The following is a 26,073-nucleotide window of genomic DNA, read 5'->3' as shown; positions in this document are numbered from 1 at the left end:
GCTTGTGATTTCTCACTTCTCATTTCATATTTTTTGTTTCTCACATGGACGAATTTCGCGCCAACCCTTCTATGGGGCTGACAGCACCATCATATGGTATTTCTAAGCCACTCTGCATATTTAGTTTTTCAAAAATTGTCAAGAGTAACAATTGACGGGGGCCTAATTTTTTTTCCTTATTTTTTAAAAAAATCTATGTAACTCTAAAATGAACACACTTAAATCATTTCACAGATTTCGGTGAATTTTGCTTCATTTCACCGAAATCTCAACAGCAGATTTGTTCGGTAATTATTTCACCGATTTTCTGCGGTATTTTCCTTTGTTCAACTGTCAAAACCACCAAAAAATCTGTAAAATTTTCACCGAACAGTTCTGCTGTTGAGATTTCGGTGAAATTTCACAGAAATCTGCGATTTATTTTAAGTGTGAAAAAAATCATTGATTTCTGATACGAGTTTTTTTTTTGGTAATATCGATTTTAATTTTTAAAACTATTTTTTTCAGTGTGGAAATCGGTTTTTTATTTTTTGGATTTTTTTTCAAAAACTTCTGGGAATTTCACGACAGCCCGCCATACAACACTTTTTTGTAAGTCTTGTCATTTTAGAGTTGCATCGATTTTAAATAAACCAGTGATAAAAATAGGCCCTCATCAAATGTTACTCTTGGCAATTTTTGAAAAACTAAGTATGCAGAGTGGTTTAAAAATGCCATGTTTTTATGTCCACCACGTTTCATTCGATTCTGAGATGGTGCTGCCAACCGCTGGTCGAGTTGGCGCGAAATTTCTCACTTTTAACTATCTACATCTAATTTCCCACTTCTTGCTCAGAGATGTGAGAAGTACGAAGTGAGATATACGATGACCGGGACTTATTTCTCAATTTTCACTTCACACTTCTCATTTTGCACAGTGAAAAGTGAGATGCCAGACATGAGGAATGAGAATTGAGAAGTGAGATGTCTCACTACTTACTTCTTATCCCTCATTTCTCCCTTCATACCAGAAGTGAGAAGCGAGAAGTCAGACGCGCCACATCTCACTTGTCGTTACCACTTCTCATTCCTCATTTCTTATTTCTTACTTTCAAATTATGTGGCCAGATCCATAAGCTGCGAAAATACTTCGTGGAGAGCCAGAATCGCCACGAAATCTATCGCGCTGAGTGTGAAGCTGATCATGAATTCAGTGCATGGAACGTACCCAATCAACTAGAACTGGAATAAATCGATAAAACTGCATCTCAAGTGGTAATGTGATGAGATCTGAAGGAGAATGACTTCAATTTGTCCAATTTGAAATCCCACACACTTTGTAGTCAACCAAAAATGCGTAGAATATTTGTTTTAAATAATGAGATATCTCCGAAACACCCACTGGAGTGTTCTATTGGTTCATTTAATATCATCGACTTATTGGAACACGATTCGATTGTTTCACAAAAAAAGTTCTGAACAGCGCAAAGCTTTGATGGGCCCTTTTGCTTTATTAGTAATTGAGAAATGAGAAGGAAGCAATATGAAGTGTGAGGTCTCACTTCTCACTTTCAATTTCTCAATCCTCACTTTTCGTTTCGCATAGTGAAATGCGAGTGTAAGACGTATGAAGTAATGAACACTTAAAATATTCTGCCGACCTTAGCAAAACTTTCGCCGAGATCTAATATTTTTTACTGAAATTCGGTAATTTTTTTGTTGAAATTTCGTCAATATTTTAAAGAAATTGGGCAAAATTGATAATGATTGCCGATGACCACGATTCGTAATGCTCACTCAATCTCAGAAGCACAGGATGCTCCCTCACGAAGATTTTCGGGGAGAAATCGCTTTTACGCTCACTTCGCCAAACGTTGATTTGCTTTTTTTCTTTCATATTCAAGTAAGCGCATTCCTACGGCTATTATTGTTACTATTCTGAGTTCGAATACCGCCGCGCCGGCCTTACAATTTGTAATTGTTCTACGATAATTCTTGCAAAAAGTGAGTGATTGGGTAAAAGTGATGAAACAAGAAAGGATTTTCATCTAATAGGTAAAATTTTTGTTTATCTTCCAAGGCTAATTTTAAAGAAAAGATTCATGGGTGAAAGATGATCCTCAACATAAGGAGAATGACAAAGAAAAAATATTCTTGCCCTGAAAACGCTCGCTTTGGTCTCATTGAAACGAAAATTTGAAACCCTGCCGATGACTCGGAAAAGTTTACCGATACATCATTGCCGAGATCTCGACTGTTGGATTTTCGGCAATCGTAAGAATTTAAAGTGTATATGTCTCACTTCTCACTGTGAAAAGTGAGAAGTTCAAAGTGAGAAATGAGAAGTGAGATGTCTTACTTTTAATTTCTCACTACTCATTTCTAGATTCTCACTTCTCATTAGAAAGGAGAAGTGAGACGTCTCTTATTCTCACTTCTCATACGAAGTAAGATTTGACATGTCCCACTTTTCACTTCTCAAATCTTATTTCCCATGTCTTTACACTTTACACTTTTAACTCCGCAATCACACTTATCAATCTGAGAAACATGAAATGAGATGTACGATGTAGGAAGTGAGAAGTGAGATGCCCCACTTCTCAATCGTCATTTTCCACTTCTAATTTTTCACTTTTTACTTCTCACTTTCCACAATGAGAAGTGAGAAGGGTGACGTTTCACTACTTCTGCTTCACATCAGAAGTGAGAAATGAGACGATCTACATCTCACTTTTTATTCTAATTTGACACTGCTCGTTTCTCACTTCTAATTTTTTTCCTTCTAAATTATCATTGCTCAGTGCATTCTTTCACATTCATAATTGTTCATCAAGACGACATTTTTCGGTCATATGACCCGTTCGGCAAATGACATTTGTGGTCGTATGACTCGTTTGGCTAAATGATATTGTTGTCTTAATTTGCTGAATGATAATCCGTTGCCAGCCAAATCGATTTTTCTGCCAAACGAACATTTTCGGCTAAACAACTTTTTCCGCCAAATAACATTTCGACTAACTATCCCTTTCTGATAAATGACCATTTCGGCCACATGTACTTTTCGGCCAATCGAGTTTTTCGCCCAAATGACTTGATCAGCCAAATGACATTTTCGGCCTTATATCACTTTCGTCCAAATGACATTTGCGGTCAAACGATCAGTTTGGCCAAACGGAAGTCGGCTAACGTGTTATTCAGCCAAGTGGCATTTGTCTAAATGGCTTTCCGTTTGCATGAGGTGTTCCAATTTTTCGAAATTAGTTTATTATTACACTGCAAGGGTTGACGAAGCCGATTTTTTTTGCCGTGATTGTATAACATTTGGTGTGAGATCATTTTCATTTCATTTCATTTAACAAATTCGAGTGATCAAATGGCGGTGGATATCGGTACTATTGGAAAAACTCTCGCGGAAGAATTTGCGGAACCGGGGTGGTAATTCCTATTTTGCTGACGAAATCCGTTACAATCGTTTCCTATTTGTTAACGCCTTCCAATTTACTGTGGGTGTCATTGTATGTATAACAGCTTTATGGTATGATCAACGGTAAACTAGGACTTCCCTACGGGAGCTACTCTACAGTTCTTAACGGTGTTGATATTCGCTAATCTACCGGATGCACTCGCATCAATACTAATCTAATGTGTAACATGATGGGTTGAACTGGGAAATCAACTGGTAATCACTTCTCCCCAATTTGAACGATTCTGGGATAGTGATGTCAAAACATTGGGAATATACTTTCGATGGAGATGATGGAACCTATGAACGAAATGCACTTCTGACGAGTTGTTAAATGTGAATGAAGGTGGAACACAGAACGGGCATGCACTTTCGAGTTATTGCTTATCGTCATCAGCAACGTGTCGTGGTCCTGTCGAACACTATCGATGGATAAAGAAGGCAAGCGAGGAGAAGGAAACGGTTTGATAGAAAGGATATTTAACTCTAACACAGTAACGAGAAAGAAAGAAAGAGACAGCAGAGTAGGCAGTTCAAGGGGAATGGCACAACAGCGTTGCATTTTTTTTTGCTTGTAGAAGGCGAGCAAAAACGGCAAGATGTTTGTTTAAATGAGTTTCATAAACCGTACTTCTGGTCTTGAGTGAGTAAATCGTTTTGCTATAAAAGGTTCAGCGCTTTACTTTGAAAGAGCAAAATAAGAGGTTGTAATATAGCGACATCTGTGCGTCAAAGCTGTAAGAGCGAGCGATTCATATTTTTTTCTCATGGACATACGTAGGATGCTGATGAGTAGATGTCTCTGATTCTAAAAATTGCAGAACTCTTGCTTTCTTTCTCATTGTTCATTTGTTACACTATGCGTTCTATGGTTTCTCGTTTCTACTAAAAAATCGGACGGAATCTACTGTGGTTCTTTTTCTAACTTTTTTTTTTGCTTAGTTCGATAAAGTGTTGGAACAAGAGGATGGACTAGTAGTGGTATTGATGGTGGTAGGATCAGCTACACAACAATTGTGCTCTGTGCCGGAGGACACAAACTGAAATTGCAATCAGGGAGGTAACATTGGTGTGCACGTGTATTTGTGTTAGTAAAACGAAAAAATTCAAACCATCAATCTCGGAAGAATGTAGTTTTTATTTTATCAACGATCAACAACAGAGGTAAATCATTCAAACCATAAACGAAACTTGTGTGAATTCACATAAAATGGCAAACCAAATGGTGTAAAAAAGAATGGAAAACAAAATCAGATGGAAGATATAAGTAGGTGGAAAGATATTGTTAGTGATTAGACGGGAAACTGAAAGAATGAGAGAAAAAAGAACAGAGATAAAGAAAACAGAAAAACGGTACAAGAAATATGTTTTCTTTTTTTTTTGGATTTGTATTAAAGGTAGCCATACCGCGGTTGCGCGTGACTGCGCTGCTTTTATTTGAGCCTGCAGGTGCAAAGGAGGATGGAAGTAGCGACAAGGTTCACGAGCGCATCTACCCTTCACGGCATCCATGCACACCGTGACAGAACCGTCTTCGTGTGTTGTAACGCTGTCCTGCGGATGTGCAAAACGGCACTCGGACTCCGCTCGCTTGCAGGCACCGCGCATGAATTCGCGACATACCTAAAGACATTATCTGCTAATTGATGTTTGTCTTTTCTTAAGGGGGGGGGGGTTTTCATAGTTTTATGTTTAGGTTAAAAGTTTTCATTTACTCTAAGTAGCTTTGTTTAAATAAACAAAAATAATGGTAGTTTGGCTTCAAATGCATTTTTAGTAGCGATATTGTTTGTATTTGCGAAAAAGTTTGCTAAATAAAAGTTTTAGTTGCTTGCCAAAGAATGAAACAAACAATTATGCAAAAAGGTAAAAATGCGTTCGAGTTTTTTTAGTATAAAAATATCAGCAATAAATAAACACATCGATCACGGTTGCAGTGAATCGGTACAAAATTGGCAACAAACGAAAACTGTCTCGGAAGCGGCAAATTTGATTAATAAAAAACGTGTTATAAGAAAGTCGAAAGAAAAAACAGAAAACAGGTTTGCAGATAATTAGGCGGTACAAACGAAAACTTGTGAGCAAAGTTATTTATATGCAGAGAAAAAAACAAACGGACTGCCAGTTTACTTGTTCTAGTAAACAGGAACCAAATGGGGTAGAGCGAATTTGCTTGGAAACATTACGTACAATAAAAAAAAATCATAAATTGAATTAGAGAGAAAAAAAACAGTCGTCAGCAAAGAGATGCAAAAAACAGTACTAACGAATAAGATAATTCTGAAGCGCACGCAAAAATGTTTGCAGCGGTGCTTTGAATTTTGACGAAAATTTGTTGTATTTAGAGTGAGGACAAAATATCGAGAGGGCCGGCATGGCTGCTTAAATCTATGGTACGAAGCGGTACTTGAGTCATCGGAAGCTTTTTAAATCTACAATGGGTGTGCTTAAAAATAGATTTCTAATTTTCATTCTAGTAAAAGTATGTAATTTCGTACACTTTCAATCTTTTTTGACAACACTTGTTTTGAAAAAAAAAATATGTTTGATTATTTTATATTAGGCGTAACTCTTATGTGTTAGGCACGATTTGAAATTGCCTCTAGTTCAAACAACCCCCTCGCAGATTTCTTTAGAATTTCACAGATCTGTTGACAATTGATCGACAATAAAAACCACAGAAAATCCGTAATTCTATAACCTAAGAGTTCTACTGCTGATATTTGGATATGATTCAAAGAAATCTGCAAAAAGGGTTAAATACCTATGTAGCCTTTACAGCTATATGAACAAAGAAGTGTGAAGCATAATATTTAGCATGCTATTAGATCATTCATCATTTTTTCGATAGGAGTTTTTCATTACCAACTTTTTTTTAGATTCGTGAATTAAACCGTACTTAAATTCTGATTTATACAAATGAAAACAGAGTAACGCATTTAATGAACAATTATATTTATTATGTACATCCAACCGATGATTGTTAGATGTTTTAACAATTCTGTATAGGAACCTATCAAAACCTGTATAAGAACTGGGCATATGTGAAAATGCTAGATTCGTTTGCAAATATTGTAAGATACCTTACAATTTTGCAAGCTTCTCTTACATTATTTGTTTATGAGCCTACATTTTTTGTACAAGAATCTAACAATTTCGCATATGCCCAGTTCTTTTACAGGTTTTGGTAGGTTATTATACAAAATTGTTAGAAAATCTAACTGTCGCTGGTTGGGTGTAGTTGTTGTCAACTTCAAGACGTGATACCATCTGATGCAAGAATTTGAAATATTCAAACAAGTGTCGTAAAAAAAGGTTTGCCAGAGCAGCCCAGCCCTCTTGATATGCAGTCTTGTGTTTCTTTTTTTTTTGGTGTAGTTTGCATGTTGCTTGAAGACCTAAAAATGCTCGGAGTAGATACGTTTTTGCTTGAACCCGCTTCGCAGTTTTTATTTTTTCGCGAGACACAGTGGTAACCGTTCTAAGGAAGTTGTCGCTCATTTAGAATCTGATTCGGAAAACAGAGAGACGTTAGTTCACTGCAGCAGATTGACGGATCGTGAAGGTAATGTTTTTTTTCTTCTGTAACGGAAGCATTCATGGCTTGGTTTTGTTGGGGTCGTATTCCTCGCGAGACAGTCGTGCGGAACGTTAATCTGATGAAGTTTTGAATAGGGGTAGAAAGTAGTACTAGATCGGGGAAATAAAGAAATGAAAACAGATAGAGGGTGGTCGATTTGAAAGGCGTAGGTGGGGGGTGACAATAACTAAAGTACTTCATATAGAGTGTTGTAGGTGTGTAGTAAGAGTGTGGCGAAGTTGGACGTGACAGAACGTACATATGTGGTTTGGCTGGAGTGCATTACGGTTAGGGGCCCCAGGCCTCGGACCGACACACATAGAGACAAGGCGAGAAATCTGAAGGGGTGTGGATAGTTCTGTATCCTATGGAAGAAGTTGGTATCGATTCCGGAAGCCTAATCTAGATGGGCGAATAAAGAAGCTAATCTAAAGCTATTCCGTGCTAAAACTATTCTAGGAAAGGATCTGAACAATCTGACTATATAGCTGGTCATCTATCACTGAGTTGGTTGCACTAATGTTTTTTTTTCTTTTAAATTTGTTATACAGACTAGTTTACAAACTCTAAGCTGTCACGAAAAAGTTTTTTTTTGTTCCGTAGTAACATAAATTGGTTGATTAAATTGAATTAGCGAAACAATTTGATTAGCTATCTCATAATGATATATTTTCAGGTTTGGTGTCTTCGCTATCCTTAAGTTTTATTTCCTTTTAGTAAACGTAAGAAGCATTTCAGGTGCGGAAAATTCGAAATAATTAACGTTTAAAAAAGTGTCACTTTTCCATCAGTATCCATAATGGAGTTTCGAATTTTCCGCCCAATTTTTAACCTAAATTAATTAAAAGTAGCTTTAAACTAGCAGGACACCAATATTCGTGTTGAAGAATGATGACAAAGATTCGAAATGGATAAAAGAGCTCGAAATTGCAACATTGTTTACTTCTTGGCCAGAATAGAGACTTTGCAGATTTTTGAGAAATTTCATCAAATTCTCAACAGCGTAACTGCTTCATAATCGTTTTTTGCGATTTTTTTAAAAAAATTTAATGTCGAAATCTGCAAATCAATTATCGACCGGTTCTGCTGTTTAAAAATTTGTGAAATCTCACAGAAATTAAACTCACCATTACTCAAAGGCTTATGGTCGTAATTCATTTTTAGTATTATATAATTTCTTACTGACTGAAATGCTAATAATGCTGCAATTTCGAAAAGAACATATGAATATATTTATAGAAATAATTCGTGTGGTGTTTCTCGAGATTAAAATGTGTTTCAAAAAGCAAATATTTCTGTTTCATACTTTCAATAAGTGTTACAAATCGTTTCTAAACGTAGCCATAGCATCGCGCTGAATTGGCTAAAGCTTGCTCAACAGTGAAGGAAGCTTTTAATCAGAGAGTTTTTGATAAATGCTGCAAAATGTTCTGAAAAAAATCGAATTTCTGTTAAACTGAACAAGTTTGATAAACAACTTAGGCAGCATGGTGTTCGTTTGGCCGTGATTTTAATTTGGGAATTTATATTTGACAAAAAACGCATTCTTCGGATAAATCGAATAGAAATGAGTTTTTTGGAGCGTTAGTTGTACAGATTTTGTTTACAATATATTTATTATTTGAAGTTTTTATTCAATTTTTTTTTATTCCCATCTATATTTAATTACAGCACATAGTAGATTGATAACATAAATAAAAAAATTGCGCGCATCATCTCCTTCGATAATTTCGAAAGTGTGCAATTCAACATCGCACATATGAATCACCCATCATGTTTACATTGCTTGCACTCGCGACTCACCTCATGGTGAAGGAGGAATTGACTCACTGCGAATGTGTATCTTGCATGGTACGGCTACTACGATCTGTCATGTGACTGAGGAACAGTATATTAGACTTGTTCATGTTTATAGGACTGTCCAACGCCACACAGAAAGACTGACAAAAAAGTGAGCACAAAAGCACTCGCCTTTGTCCCATGGGGGCGAACGCGGTATAAATTTGAGTACAGTAAGGCTGCTCGAAAACATTCGTAGTCTATTAAGCGCTCGTATTAGTCCTATAAGAGCGGACGCAATTTATCCTAAGTCACTTCCCTTTTCTTTTCTACAAGAGAAGTAACCAGATTGTTTGTTTGTTAGTATGTTGAGCCCTTCAAAACTAAAAAAAACCGAAACGACTTGTTAGTCGTCATCAAACCACGACACACCACGTAAATGCAGGGCTGTAACCGAAGCAACACCTAAGTTTAGTACGATTTTGCAGGTGGCCGACCCGAATAGAGCTAATGCCAAACCAGTACCTCCGAAAAGGAAGGCTACTGAAATATGCCGGGAAAAAGTCGATCAGGTTGCCGACCCCAAAGAACGGCGGAAATTAGTCTTCGTCGGGAGTAAGGCCTCCTTCCCTGGGTAGAATCCCTGGTCGTGTATTCCAAAAGACAAAAAAGATTGGAGAAAAAACAGCAAGAAGTGCGGCCGAGGGAGTGTAAGAGGCTGCAGCTAAGAAGGGGAACACCCGCAGAGTAAAGGATGCACCTTTCGCGTTCGAAGGAACAGAGGCAAGGCAATTATCGTCAAGACAGACGGTAAGAGCTACGCCGATGCTCTGTAGGCCATGAAAATCAAGGAAAAGCTCTCTAGTCCGTAGAATGCGCAAGGGTTAGATGATGCTGTGCGGAGAAGTTCTCTGTATACAAAATTGGCAGAGAAGGCGCTGGGTGATGGGGTCCAGGTGAAAGCCCGATGCCCAGTTGAGGTGGTTCAAAAGACCAATTTGAGTGGCATGAACAAGCCTAACATGTGTCTGCTGCTCAGTCTTATGACAGATCATAGCAGCTATCGTACAAGGCACTCAACCGCAATCAGTAAATTCTAAAGGACGTTAGCGAGTGCAAGATTTTAGATACTTTAGCATGATGCCACGAGTAAATACGGTCCTCGTTGAATGATTTTTTCGACAGTTCAGACAAGTCCTGTTCACCAACTCGGACATGGCTCGAGTGTGTAGTTGCTTGATGGCCCCGGAGTCCATGAAGTAGGACTTCCAATCTGTCACCAGACGAAGTTTACGTTCAGTCGCTGCAGAACCTAATGGACCATTCCCATTTGGGTGATTTCCACATGCAACACTGCATAGCTCGTTTGGCAAATCTGCCAGGAAAATGAATCCAAACATTTCTTGTGAAATCACCCAACTTGTTTATGTAGAATTGCATCACCAATCTGCTTGGTGGGACGCCCGTATGTTATGGCAATATACTGAGTGCAAACGATTTTTCCTCTGCGTTAATGGAACGCCCGCAATAGTAAGGTGTTATTGTGGATCAGAATGATCCTAATTCTGCATGGGATGCCCATAAGCTATAGGAATGATCTGGGATGGAGCTCTCGATACTACACATCAAATTACATACATACAGGCGTCATGCAAAAAGTAAATTTTCTATAAGGAAACACAATCAACGTAGGCGCCAAATTTTGTTTTGCGTGTTATTGTTGTTATGTTGCCTTAGAAAATTTTCTTGCCGACAGTTTTTTTGTCGGCACACACTGACAGCTAGATTTCGGCTCGTCTTGATATACACATTTTTTGAATCTGATACTTCCTCCCAGGGAATTATTTGAGCCTTGCGTTGGTGGGACGCCCGCTAGCAGAATGGGATCAGAATAATCACTAATCTGCGTGGTGGGACGCCCGTATATTACAGCAATGAATTGAGTGCAAAAATTTCTTCCCCTGCGTTTGTGGGACGCTCGCAAGAGGAAGAGTGTTATTGTGGATCAGAATGATCACAATTTTGTGTGGTGCGACATCCGCATGTTATAGAAATTGGTTGAGTGCGAGACTTTTTTTTCTCTGCGTTGGTGGACACTCGAAAAAAGAAGAGTGTTATTGTGGATCAAAATGGTCAGTTCTGCGTGGTAAGACGCCCACAATCGATAGAATGCAAGATTTTTTTTCTCTGCGTTGGTGGGACGGCCACAAGAAGAATGTAGATATTGTGGATCGAAATGATCACATTTCTGCGTGGTGGGTCGCCCGCATGCTATCTCAATTATTTGAGTTCAAATGTTCCTTCTTTTGCGTTGGTGGGACGTCCGCAAGAAGAAGGGTTTTATTGTGGATCAAAAGATCACAATTCTGCGTGGTCTGAAACCCGAGATGACTTGAGTGTGAAAATTTATTTGCGTTGGTGGATCGCTTGTCAGAAGAATGTTGTTGTTGTGCATCATTATTGTCATAATTTTACGTGTCCCTCCACGAAATGTGATGACATGTGATGTCAATGAATTGAGTGCAAAAATTTCTTCCTCTGCTTTAGTGGGACGTCGCAAGAAGAAGGTTTTTCTGTGGATCAAAAGATCACAATTCTACGTGTTCTGAAACCCGAGATTTGAATGCGAAAATTTCTTCACGTTGGTGGAACGCTTGTAACAAGAATGTTGTTTTTGTGGATCAATATTGTCACAATTTTACGTGGTGGGACGCCCGCATGTTATGGCAATGAATTGAGTGCATAAGTTTCTTCTTCTGCGTTGTCCCACTCGCAAGAAGAAGGGTGTTATTGTGGATCAAAATCACACAATTCTGCGTGGTTCGACACCCGAGATGACTTGAGTGCGAAAATTTCTTTGTGTTGGTGGAACGCTTGTAAGAAGAATGTTGTTATTGTGGATCAATATTGTCACAATTTTACATGGTGGGACGCCCTCATGTTTTGGCAATGGATTGAGTACAAAGGTCTCTTCATCTGCGTTGTTGGGACGCCCGAAAAAAGAATGGTGTTAATGAGGATCAGATTGATGATCATTCGCGGGTCCCACCGTCTGCCGCATGTTATGGAAATGACTTGAGTGTAAAAGTACCTTCCTCTGCGTTGGTGGGACACCCGCAATAGAAAGGTGTTATAGTGGATTCGAATGATCATTATTTTACGTTGTGGGACGCCCGCATGTAATTGCAATGGGAATGGTGTTATTTTTTTTTTATCAAAACGGTGTGACTATTCTTCAGCTCGTAGCTTTGCCTTTTTTTTTAAAGGAGAGGGGGAGTATGTAACATAAACAAGCCTAACAAACATCTTTGCCCAGTTTCATGACAGATCATAGCAGCCGTCGTACAAGGTACGCAATCGTTATCAGTCAATCCTAGAGGTCGCGAGAGCAAGCATAGCAAATATATTGGTTGGGTGATTTTTACATGCAGCACTGAATGGCACACAAATGTACGACATCTTTCGCAAGCATTCTATTGCATTGGACAGATTCAGTAGCTGTTTCAAGCAGATTTAAGAGCTGTCCGATTAATTGACGAAGTGCTGCGAAGATTGTCAAAGGCTAGAAAGTTTGAGCGATTTTCTCGCTGCGAATAAGGAACAAACGAATACATTAAACGCCATCTCCATCAGGAAAAGATGAAGGAGAAGGATTAACGTTAGTGACCCTCGGATGAAATTTTCCGTAGACGGTTTTCGAAGTGAAGCTCAAAAACAATGCAGTCTCTTGAATCATGTTGACCGATTTGTGTTCCATTTCACCAAAGGCGGCACCCAGATATTTAGTTGTTAACAAATATGATTTCCTGGAAACAAGAACTACTAGTTGCTCATTTTAGGAATGTCTTAAAACAGAAATCGCAGGAGTAGATTATGCGCCGTGCAATGAACTCTTCTCAGTTCCATATTACAGGCGCTGGTTATGAAGTTTGTCCTCAAGCTGTCTCTATTTCTTCCAGGGACGCCGAGAATAAATATACCACATTTAAAAATGCTTCAAACCATTCGGCTGATTCAGCTCCTAAAGCACACTAAAATTGACTGACTTCGACAAACAACATAAGTTTTCAAGGAAGCGCAAAAGGTAGTCAGGTCAACCCGCTGAGAGGAAAAATAATCTTGCCACAGTTTTGGATTGACCTAGAGATTGACAAACTGTCATCACTGCGGTACGATGATGGTATGATCGTCGTTCATGAAACTATCGTCGAGCGGTCATTAAAGTCTCGAAGTAGTTAGCCATACAAATCCTCGTTTTATTGGCCCTATCAATTGACAGGAAATTAGCATTGAATCCCAAAAATTGATAAGCGTGCCTCAAGAAACGAACACTGAATCATATTTGCTCTACGTGAACGTGACATACGATGCTGATAACCCATCGCAACCTACTACGATTGAATTTCAAATTTGTTCGCATTAATTTTGCTAAGCATGCTCACACTTCACTTGCCTACTGCGATTGAATTTTAAATATTCTTATATTGTTTATTATTTTAAATTGATTTACACAGAATTCTCTTTTTACACGATTTACATTTTCCCAGTTTTGCTCTCATCTAAAGTATTTATAGCACAATATTTACTATCTGATTTTTCTTTGAATTATTTAGGATTCTTTGGAACATGTTGCATAGATTTTGGTATTTATTTCTTTTTATTAATTTATTATTGATACATAGTTGTTGTTACCCACATTTTGGATGACCGATTCTAGATAACTTAACTCTCCACAGGCCTTACTGTTGATGATGCGTACTGCGAGTAGCCAACCAATTGTGATGTAACCAACAATGATAAGAGTTCAGGCATAGTTGTCCGTCCAGCGGTGGTGATTCGAGCGGGAAGGATAATACGCTCCCAACAACCAAAAGCGACATAAATGTCATGAAGAGTTTTCAAAGCGAAATCTTTTAAGATTATGGCGCTTTAAATCTGTTTGCAGACGTTGCAATAGGCCTTAGAAACTATTCACAGACTCTTCAAAGTTGGTGGAATATTTCCTCCTCACTATCCGTTGTTCATCAGAATTTACACGAAGAAACACGCCAAACGATCAGTCAGCGCTCGGTTTGGCACATACCCTAATTGATGCATTCACGTGCAATTGCACCTAACGATCAATTTATCAACGCATGTTGCCGTATTTTTCATCCGCTGACAGTGGCATTTTTCCGGTCCTACTTCAGTGGACATCGGTAGCAAAAATAAGGTACCAGTCCGCTACATTTGGAAATTGATCCAGCTGGTCCGTCGTCGCCCTTCCCGCGCTCCAACGGATGTGCCATGCCCACTGCAATAGTGCTTTGTCGACCAGAAACTGAGTGCACTGTGTGACAACCGGAGGAATGGTTCCATTTCAGCTCACTCACTCACTCCGGGCAGTTCTATGGGTGTGAGGAGCCAGTTGAAAAAAGAATCGTCAAAAAGTCAAATCCTCAACATCATTGCAGCAACAACGACGGCGAGTCTGCATTCGGACAAATTTGCACACACGGCGTGAAATATTGTGATAAACGACATGCACCAAACACCACACCATGCCGAAGAGCAGCAGGTCAGGATCCTCAGACCAGACCAGGAGAGTAACAGGCTCCAGAAGCAGAAGCCGCACCCGGGCGTTAAGGTTTTGTCCAGCACCAAGTTTGGTGATAATTTCCTTTTTATATTGTGGTAATACCAGAAAATGATTGCATCGATTTTCTTTGTGAAGTGTTCATTGAAGTAGTTATGTAAATCGCATAAAACTGTTGCAATTTGCCTTTGTTTCTGAAACCGCCTATGCTGAAACCGTTTGTCAGGACTGCGCTGAGGTGCCAGGAAGCGCGGCATAAAATGCGGGTCACATTAAGGTAACAAATTGCCCTTCTCACTTCTGTGATGTGCCTTGTCCGGTTATGTCTGTATGTGTGTACAATGTTCGGTGATTTCGGACTTCCAAGCCAGTGCGCAGTGTACTGCACATGGCCAAGAATTGGTCGCAATATAAACTACTGATGGACGTTCTACGAACGGGTGGAGAGCAACAAAAAAAAATTGTTGTGAACCATAATTTGATTTTCATTTCGTGCTATAAATAAACATCCCCCTGCCTGTTCGGAGCAGCCCAATTCGTGTTCCGATGCTGGGGTATGTAGTTCATTGATATATTTTTCATTGCAATAAATATTCAGAATCAACACGCAGTTATTTATTTTAACGCGCTCAATACTAGCGAAACATCCTGACTCTATCAATCTTGCTTGTTCAGCTGATTGGAACGGTGATGTGCGCGCCCACGGACACGGAAACCGACTGAACAGGTTTCGCTTTTCTGAGTTCGTTTGAAACACATTTTAATCTCGCTGCTGGGGTTTTACGAAAGAACAATGGAAACAAATGAATTTAACGAAAGAGTAGTTATTTGCGCTTTTAAATACATTCAGAAAAGTTTGGAATTAAACGTATGCATTAAATGTGTGAGAATATGTATTATTGAAAAGAACAAACGTGCGCTGAAGCGAGATTTAATGATTTAACTTTCTTCAAATATTGCATGTATTCCACGGTCCACAAAGAATTCAATCATTCGAATGCTCTACACAAGACACTGAGTTTGACTGAGATTTTTGTTTCGGTTGTCTTTTTTTTTGTTTGGAGACAAACTTATTGTTTAATACTCCGCTAATGTTTGAAGCAAACCGATTGTAAAATTGCTTTTCACGATACTGGGTTTTGTTATTGTTTTTTTGGCATTTAGAATCTCAGCGCTTTATGAACCGACCAATTACTATTCGTATTAAAATTTCTATAATTGCTTAGTCTAATAGTTATATACAGTGAAGTAAGTACAAATGCACAGAAGCCGGAAGAGTTTTCAAAGGCATTTCAAATGATTTTTTTGATAAAAGAGAATTAAAGATGTGAGTGAATTAAAAATAAATAAAATAAATTGCTTATCGCAAGCTCCTACTAAATTTTCAAAGGCCCGATTTTTTTCAATAAGGTACAAAAGTATTGCTACACCTGTTTTTTAAATCATAAGTTACATATCAAGTTTTCAAATCTGAAGAGTTTCCATACTGATTGAATTAAATAAAATTTGAAGGATTGTAAGCAAGGCAAGCGTCACTTGCCTGTGAATGGCTTCACCCGGCATACACACGGTAAGACATGTTTGACAAGCGTCGACTCTGTCTTCATGAAATTAGACAAGTTGGCGCTATGTTTATTTTTCTTCTTCTTCTTGGGATTGGCATTCCCCACACTGGGACAGAGCCGCACCGCAGCTTAGTGTTCCTTAAGCACTTCCACAGTTAATAACTACGAGGTTTCTAAGCCAAGTTACCATTTTTGCATTTGTATTTCATGAGGCTAACAAGGTGATACTTTTATGCCCAGGGAAGTCGAGACAATTTCCAATCCGAAAATTGAACGGCTAAGGAGGGCTATGTTTATTCATTGCTCATCAAACAGCTCACACAAGGTCCAATGTTTTACCAATTTGTCTAGTTTACTGTGGTCGAGTCTACTTTTGTCAAACATGTTTGATCGAACATTGACTCCGCCTCTAGGGAAATAGACAAGTTGGTATATCATTTGACCATGCATAGAACTGTCTAACGAACCAAGTTGGACAACACTAGGCCGGAAGTTGTTTGGGCTAACGTTGACGTTGAAAAACAACTGACCGAAAATCATTTGGTCAAAAATGTCGTTTTGCCGAACAGCTCGTTTGGCCGCCAAAGTCATTTGAACAAATAGGTCATTTGGCCTGAAACGTCTTTTTGCCGAAATGGTCGATTGGCAGAAAGGGTAATTTGGTCGGAAATATCATTTAGGCCTTTCTGCCAAACGACCATTTCGGCAAAAAAGGCGTTTTAAACCAAATGACGTACCAACATTTTTGGCCGTATGTCCTTTTCGGCCAAATGACATTTTCGGCTAAACTGTTGTCAGCCTAATAACCGCTTCGGCCCAATGTTAAATTTGACCAAATAGCATTTGGCTAAATGGCTTTCAGCCAATCGACCCTGCCACGTTGTTTCAAACTTAACCATAAAGAGGAAATATTCAATCGTATTTAATACATTTTGTTGTTAAATTCGATTATCAATTGTTGCTCAGGGAGACACAAATCACCGAAACAAAATAATTACCCCTTGCGCCAAGGAATCCTTGCAAACCTTTGGATCTCGCGATATTAATTAACATTAAATTATATTGAACTAGGCTAGATATATCAGTCATGGCTATAGCACTAGTTGTCACACTATAGTGCTTTATATGCCAAATGGCCAATCAAATTATCGCAAACCATGTTTATATCGATAGCATAATTGTAAAAACTGATTTTGCTTAATTTTTGCCGTCCTTTGCACCAGTTGTCGCACTAGTGGTCCCAATTTGGTTAATCCCACTAGAAAATAATGAGATTTGCCAAATAAGGAACCAAAATTAAGAAAAGTGCCGCAACTGATGCATGCGTTCTTATTATGGATTCATAAATATTGAGGATTATAACAAATTTTATTGTGGTTTTCACAGCTGTTCTAAGTAGCAGGAAGTAAAATCTTTCGCTTGATATATAAAGTTGACCCGCATGCCTTTTACTTATTTAAAAAACAGTTTTTCTTATGTATGGCGACGATTGGTACACCCACTCTATTATTAAACTAAATTTGATGCGGCCTTCGATAGAAATCCTCATTTCAGGTTTAAAATCAATCTCGCCTTACAATATAAAGACACTATGAACAAATTCAGGAAAAGTGCCGATTGGAATTCCAATTCCTTCATATGGTGGTACTAATTCCATCTTTTCATACTCTACCACGACGGGCACAAAGTGACATTCGATAGGCAGAGTTGTTTTACTCTTTCTTTAGCCAAATTCTGCTATACCGTATTGATTTTTTGATCACCGTTGTATATGCTTTTTTTGCTTATGGCATGTATGACTTATTTATATGATTTATTTGCTCATGCCATTTCGAATAACATGATTATGACGAATAACATGATTATGACGAATAATAATTATTTTTTATTATACTTAAATAAAAAATATAATTTCAACTCCCATAATTTAGTATTCAAGCAATTGCTAACAATAAAGCAACATCTCCAATTCGATTTGATAAAGCAGTTAACATCCCCGCATTATAAGATTTAACATTTTGAAAATAAATAACTAAACAATAAGAAACTAATCCTAATCCATCTCACCCTAATAAAATTCTAATTAAATTTGGTCTAATAATTAATAATATTTTACAGAAGGGGAAATTAGGCCGAATGGGTCTTTTGGCCAAAAAATGTCGACCCGTTTGGCTAAATGACATTTTCTCTGCCAAATGGCAGCCGAATATGTCACTTGGCTAACACCGAAATTTGGCCGAAATGGACATAACTGAACCGGGAATTAGCCCGGGGAAGTAGTATGGCTGAATAGGTCATTTAGCCGAATATGCCGTTTGGTAGAAATGGTCGTTTGCCAGAAAGGGCCATTTGGCAGAAATGTCTTCTAGTCGAAATGGACATACGACCGAAAGTGTTGTTCGGTTGTACTGGTTATTTAGACGAATAAGTTGTTTGGTCGAATCGATCGAATTTCGGTCGAAAATGCCGTTTGGCCAAAATGATTATCTAGCAGAAGTGTCAGTTGGCCAAAAAATGTATACCCGTTTGGTCAAATGACCTTTTCTGCTGAATGGCTTTTTTGTCCAAATATTCAATTCAGCCAAACAACTTATTCATCAATATGATAAGTTCAGTCAAACGACACGTATGTCCTTTTCGGCTAAGTTTCCAATTCATCTGTATGTTCACTTTGGCTAAAGTTCGATAAGGCAAGTGGAATTAGGTCAATGACTATTGGATTCACGTGATATTCGGACAAATAGCTTTCTGCCGAATGAATTTCGGCTCAATAACTCTTTCCCATTTTTAACAATTTCCCATGGAATTTTCGAATCTCCCATAGACAATACAATGAAACTGAAGAAAGTCAAAGAAATTCCTTCGACATTTCGAAAAAAAACAGTTCTCTGTGAAAAAATCCTAATTCGACGAAAAAAAATTTAAAAATCCTGTGAAAATTCCAAAGAATTTCCGGTGAAACCTTCGACAAAAAAAAATCCTGGAAAACTCCTATTAATGTTCCGCGGAAACGCTGAAAAATTTTCTGTGGAATTTTTGTAGATTTTTTTTTATAAATTCCTAAGACACTTATTAAAAATTACAATCGATCAATGGATCAATTTCCCGCGGAAATTCTGAAGATCCTTCCTTAGAAATTACAAAAGTTTCCATTTGAAAATTCCAAACAATTTTCAAAGAATTTCTCATTGAAACTTCATATTATTTCCAGTGGAACATCTGAAAAAAATCTAATAAAACATATTTTGAGATAACTGGAAAAGGTTCAATAGATAGATTTTCTGGTCATTGTCTTGAAAATATTCCGGAAAAATCTTTTAGAAACGAATGCAAATAAAAAATCCCCACGACGTTTCACGCCGCCGTCTCCGAGCAAAATTATGACAAACGGCGTTGACGACGATTTTCGGACCGGCCACACACCTCTTGTCTCACTTTTCAAGGCGGTCATATTGAATTCAGTCGCCATCTTGTATTTATTGTTAAAAAACTTTTTTTTTCGCAAGGTTCGCAACTACCGATTTTGAAAGACATTTTCAGTCATTGTCGGGTTCGGTGGAAGGTCATTTGGCATAAAGTCGTTTGGCATAAAGCCGTTTGGTATAATGTTGTTTGACATAATGGTCGTTTGGCATAATGGTCATTTGCCATAATAGTGTTGTAATCAACAATTTCTGAACTAATGCAAAATTTGTTCAATTCTTTATAAATGTAGTAATGGCTGTCTTAGAGTAAGGAAGCGGCAGGAAGATTATGGTCGAAGGCCAATGAATCGACCGAAACGTCCAGACAATCTGGCAAATATTCGTTTTATTTCTCGCCAATCTCTCAATCGATTATCAACCGAAACATCGCGGCCATCGATCGCTTTTCATCAATTCTTTATAAATAGTCACTGATTTTTATGTTTGGTTTTTCCACTTAACATCTTTTGCCTCTGGGTATGAAACAAGATCGCCTTTGACACGTTACAAACCATTTTTTGCATGAAAATATAATGAATCCAGTGAATTAAATTCTTCAGGAGATAGAAGTATACTTTTCAAACACACTAAGGCTAAGTGCGATTTTGTCTTCAAAGGATGCATTTTCCCAGCAGATGGCAAAGAAAGATGTGACTCCTTTTTACTTTATAAAAGTCATTTTTTAAAACTAGAATTGAAGCTAATCACATAGATTCCTTCTTTCAATTGATGCATTTTTTTTGTTTGGGGCCGAGGGAAGATATGATTCTTTCTTTCAAGGAATGCATTTTTTCGGCAGAAAGCAAAAGGCAGATATGGTTCCTTCAATCAATTCAGGCATTTGCTCGGTTTAAGACAAGGGGGTATATGATTCCTTCTTTCGATGGACGCAGTTGCCCGGTTCACAGTTAAAAAATCTGAAAATTTGACGCTGTGGAAATATTTGAACTCATATTTTTGTGTTCAATAGCCTTTAATTTTACATCCAACTTTTTCTTGTACGCAATATTGAATACAAGCTCCATAGTAACGACAATCTGTAATTCTAAAAAGTTATGGAAAAATAAGTCGAATAAAACGGAGCCTTTTTGTAACATCATATAACCTGTAACATTTTTATACTGTGTAGAAGACAAGAGAGTATATGACTCTTTCTTTCTATTAAGGTATTTGCTCGGATTAAGGCAAGGGAAATACGATCCCTTCTTTCAAAGAATGCATTTTCCCGTAAAATGGCAAGTGAGAATATGACTCCTTCCTTCAATTCAGGTATTTGCTCGGTTTAAGGTAGGGAAAAATCTGATCCCTTCTTTCAAAGAACACATTTGCCCTGCAGAATGCAAGAGAAGACATGAATGCTGCTTTCAATTCAGTCATTTGCTCAGTATAAGGCAAGGGGAGATATGACATCTTCTCCCGAAGAATGCATTTGCTCGGTTGACGGTAAGGTCATTCCTTATTTGGTGAAGACATATCGCTAAAGGAGCTCAATAATTTTCTTAATTCAAAGATGATCTGTAGGTTTGGTAGGTCTGTCAATGTTTTAAATGTTTCCGTTTTTACAGTAACCTTCTCTATCCTTGTTTTGCGTGTCGTACAATTATCATGTATAAACCCTTTTGGTAGAAGCAACGAAGCTGAATGCTTTAATAATATCTACACAGATATAATAACAATTATGCCAAATGATTATTATGCCAAAGGAACATTATGCCAAACGACTTTATGAAAAACAGCTTTATGCCAAACGGGACACAAATGTCTGTTTAATCTCCCAGTGAATAAATATTTCAACTATGGAAAAGATCTTGCTTCCTAGATGCTTCCTGTTTGTTTTTCATGCCAATACAAATAAGCAAGGGAAACTATTCTCGTCTTTTCCATTGATAGCATTTTGGGGAAAATAAATTTAGAATAATCGAAACTACTCGAGTGTACATATTCCTTAAACAAAATGTTCGTTGGTAAAATGTAGGTACAGACCCCATTCGATTTTGGCAACACCATTATTTGTTTTATTTTTTTTTATTTTTTTGGTATTGCTTAAAAACCACGTAAATTGCGTAATACTCGTAAAAAAATTGTTAGATCCATAAACCGAGGCGAAAATAAAAAAAAAATCGCGTAAATATATTTTTTTAAGATAAACGCCTAAATAACGAAATTTTCGTAAAAGAAATTGATTAGACCCCGAAACCGACGAAAAAAAAATTAAAAAAAAACCCGCGTGAAAAAAATTAGTGTAAACGTTTAGATTTCAAAATTCGCTAAAAAGGCTCATAGTGTGTCTAGCGTCACAAAAAGTGAAGAAATGTTGAAGTATCATGAGAAAACAAAAACCATTCGATTTTGGCAATATTCAATTGCCAAAATCGAATGGGGTCTGTAAATAATTTTGGATTGAGAAAAACACGCACCTGAGATTTTTACTCAAAGCACAATATATGCGTCTATGAACTTTTAAAGTCAAAATTGTGAACATTAAAATGAAATAGCTTGATGCAAAACATCCAAGATGGTGCCCGAATTCAATATAATAGCCTCTGTTTTTTCATAATTGTACATTGATCATTGCCACATAAACGGGCATGGTGGTCATATGGCTACCGCTTCTGCCTCATACGCGGGAGGTCGTGGGTTCAATCCCAGGCCCGTTCATCCTACTTTATATCTTTTCATATATTTCTCATGTTCTAGCAATCGATAGAACTGAAAATGGGCTTTCATACCGTTTCCATCTGCTATCCCTATACCTACAGCTTAACTTGATTAGTTCTAGCAGGTAACTGTTAGAATTCGAAATGAGCAAAAAAAGCTCGTATCGGCATCCACCCTTTCATTACTATCACATTGGCAACCCGTTAACCAAGACGAACCTCTGCCATAAAACCTAACCCCCAGATTCCAATAAAATTCCGCAGGAACTCGTGGCGAGTACAGAGCTGTTTCTCGGCTTGCAAGTGGGCGAGTGACTGCATCATCAATTCCTTCCCATGGTCGATCACGGAGTAGCAACTACGAATTGCACGGTCGTCATGCTCATGCTCATGCTCAATTGTACATTGATCATTGCCACACTCCCTATTTTTAGAATTGACAAAGTTTGAGAGGACCATAAAAATGATTTCAAGCACAATAAGCAACGGGTCCAACTTTCTGAAGAATTTAACACGGATCCTCCATATATTCGCCAATAACTTTATAATGAACATAAATGCAGGTATTTTTGAGAACATCGTGCAACGGTTTCACCAAAAATTACCCAGAAGATTTAAAAAAATCTTGCTTTAAATAGATTCCTTATTAGAACTTCTTTAAACATAAAACGGGTTCAGAATAGAATTTTTAACTTAAGATGAGATATTATCGGTAAGATTCTTCAGACTCCATAAATGATGACCATGATTCATGAAATTTGTCAACAAGTTTAGATTATGGTTCATGGTTTCAAGAACATCATTCGTTGTATAGCACTTTACTATTTGAAATATAATAGAAATGATACAATTTGTGTCGTTCACCCACAGGTTTGGTTTCTTGTTGTGTTGTGTGTTTTTTATTCCATTTCTACCAAACTCGTAGTATAAAAGATATAATCTGGCAAAGGATTGCACAAGGCTCCTAGCACGACTACCCACAACAGGCCCAGAATAAAATATATGTATGTGCGATTGATGATTGTAAACATTGAATTGAGATTTTTTTTTGTTCCAAAATTGAAATAAATAAAAAACTGTCTTCCCACAATTTTATCGTTTAAGACACAACAGAAATCAATAATGAGAAAGGACTAATAGAACAAGTTTTTGTTCAATTTAATACAAAAAGAATAGAATCATTGGTATTTTCCAGCCTTTGAAAACTCCTCCGCGCTTTGCTTTCATAACATTAAGTATCGGTTATTGTTTTTGTTTGTAAGAAATAGTTAAATCTATACACAGCGAGATATTAAAGTAGGTAGAAGTAACCGTTCAATGTACATTACAGTATATGTAGAAGATAGAAATAGCAGCCTTGGTAAATCTTAACAATTCAGTCGAAACATAATGTACATTTACATACAAACTAGTTTGTTTATAGTAGATTAGGAAACAATAAAATTATAAAATTAAAGTATAATTAAAAACAGTGAGGTGCGCATAAGTATAGACATCACAAAACATGTCTCATTTCTTTACAGATAAAGCGTTCTATCGATATTTATAAATGTATAAATAGTAAAAGTGTAAACGATAGCATGTTTTTCGTTTATCATACATTTTTAAGGGTAAGAAATAGCAAGACAGAAAACTAAATACATAAATATATATATATATGTATAGCGGTCCTATACAGACAATCTAGTTGGAGCTGGGGGAGGGGGTTTTCCCGCGTGGGACTGGGAAGAGCTTACCTCGAGCCTATCGGAGCGGGGAATCTTCTGCTGTGTGGCCGGTACTAGCGTCTGTTGCACGACGGGCCCCACCTGGGACACCCCCGAGGGGTCCGCGGGCCCCAGCAGGGCCGGCATCAGGTGACCGGGCGGGAAGTACGGGCTGTACGTGCTGGTCGGCATACTGGCCAGGTAGGGATTGGTTGCCTGTGTCGGTTGAGAGGAAAAGAAGAACGGAAAAGTGCACGATTATTATACGCAGTGTGGTTCGAGTGGTCGGGGTTTTTTTTTCTTTTTTTTTTGTTGCTTTTGTTATTGCTCTTGAGGCGCGCTACTTCCGCACGGCAAGCACTGACTGTTGGCTGCCAGAAGATGAACGACCCAGTTCCGACTCGGCGCGTGCAGGCAGTGCATGCCGATGGGTGGTGCCGCTGCTTCTGCTGCTGGAAAGGGTGTTTCCGGCTAGGCTAGGTTGCAAGCCCCACCCGTGCTGGCCGGGCGGGATATTGCGGTTTAACATTAACATAAAAATGCAATTAAGCTCGACAATCGTTCGCGGGGCTTTGTGAAAAATAAATGTTCAAACAGAAATCGCTTGAAAGCTCCCGCTCGTTGTGTCTGCGCTTTGTTCGAGGCGCGGCTTTCGCAAGGGGACTCCCGCGGAGTAGAAGGGGAGCACTGAAGGGGACTTTTCAAACGATCATTGTTTGATGGACGGGGAGGGAACGAATACAGGCCAGTACAGAAAGGAAAAGCTTTGGATGGGGCACACAATGACGAACTAAATGAAAAGAAGGGAAATTTGTGCAGCACAAAACCGAACTGAACTGAAGAATTCGCGGAAAATGCAGTCATGAGAACTGAACAGGGCGAGGGAAAACTACCGTAGAATGAGTGTGGCGCAAAATGGATTGCAGTTCTGGGGGTAGTTTAGGGTGATTGATTTCTAAACTTTCAACCGCTTCGATATACAGCTAGAAATAATAGCGTGTTTTTTGTATTATTTTTTTCATTGCACGTATTAGTGAAGGTCGTACAGCTTCGAAATTCGTGCGCTTTATGATATGTGATTGCATTTCAAGGACCTAATTAGGAATTATCTATCACGTTTATTTGTTTAGTGGAATTCCATTTGATGAATGAAAATAAAAAGAGATTATGGAATTAAAACCAATGTTGATCAATTTTGTTTCATTCGTTTGATCGCTGAAAAGTAAATCAAGTCAGCCATTCTTTGTCTCTGCCATTTCCCATGTCTTCTCAGTTGAGTAGTGCCTCTTGTCAATTGACACTATTGAGAGCTTCTACTCTGTTAATTGAGTTGCAGGTCATTCGAATGACTGCTGGTTGGCAAAATGGAAAAATTGCAGGAAAAACATATTTCGTATTTCAGAAGTAAAATGTATCAATAATACTAATGGTGGTGAATATCGCTCCAAACATTTGTTTTATGGCAAGTTTTCGAATTGACATGATATGTACTAAAAACCAATGGAATGAAAGCGTTTGATGCTATCAATGTTATTGACAGGGACTACTCAAATTATATCTCTGTTTTCAATCGAGATCTACGTAAGCTAAGTTTATATTCGGGTCAAAAAGCTCAATTGACATTGAGATTTCACCGCACTGATTAAAACAGCATAAATCGATAGGAAATTATCACTAAGCAAAAAAGCAAAAGCTAGCATTCATTGCAAGATAGATCAGGTTCCCTTGTTTCGAGATGTCATTGGTCTTTTAAACCAAGATGATTAGTGTTATCGATAAACTTAACGTACATGTGCATGAAGAATTTTCATACATACGTGGATCTTAAAAGTGAACCATTTGAAGGTACTGGCTCTATGCTTTTTAATATGCAATTTTTCTAATATACATCATCTACTTTCAGCTGAAACGATTATCAGGCCGAAAATGTAATTTGGCCGAAAGAGATATACGGTCGGAAAAGTCGTTCGGCCGTATTGGTCATCTGTCCGAATTGGTCGATCGGCCGAACAGGTAATTTGACCGAAAATGACGTTTCATCGAAATGGTCATTTGGCAAAAAATCGTTCGGCCGAACAGGTAATTTTGCTATAAAGACGATCGGCCGTACAGGTCGTTTGGCCGATAATGCTGTTCGACAAAATTTGTCATTTGGCAGAAAAGGCCATTTGATGGAAAAAATCGTTTGGCTGAACAGGTCATTTGGCAGAAAAATTCGTTAGGCACTAGTTCACTTAATCGAAAAATTCGTTAGATCGAAATAGTCTTTTGGCAGAAAAGTCCTCATCGCTGAAAATGTTGAACT

General features: G+C 38.0%; 1 protein-coding gene across 11 annotated transcripts in view; it reads right to left on the bottom strand.

Annotated features, from left to right (window-relative positions):
• LOC134220941 (muscleblind-like protein 1) overlaps positions 1 to 26,073 on the bottom strand; it is a 413,633-nt gene that overhangs the window by 56,575 nt on the left and 330,985 nt on the right. For 9 of the 11 annotated variants that reach the window (XR_009982128.1, XR_009982129.1, XM_062700086.1 and 6 more), the window contains 2 exons: positions 23,799 to 23,984; positions 4,850 to 5,065 (listed from right to left, as the gene is read on the bottom strand). Coding sequence is in view for 9 of the 11 variants with exons in the window: in XM_062700086.1 (XP_062556070.1) it covers positions 4,850 to 5,065; positions 23,799 to 23,984 (402 nt within the window). In the remaining 2 variants the exon portion in view is untranslated. The remainder of the gene's footprint in view (positions 1 to 4,849; positions 5,066 to 23,798; positions 23,985 to 26,073) is intronic. The other 2 variants (XM_062700088.1, XM_062700090.1) reach the window with 1 other exon arrangement.

This window comes from Armigeres subalbatus, chromosome 3, assembly GCF_024139115.2.
Source record: "Armigeres subalbatus isolate Guangzhou_Male chromosome 3, GZ_Asu_2, whole genome shotgun sequence".
NCBI lineage: Eukaryota > Metazoa > Arthropoda > Insecta > Diptera > Culicidae > Armigeres > Armigeres subalbatus.
Note: the sequence above shows the minus strand (reverse complement) of the source record. Positions and strands in the feature narration are given on the sequence as shown.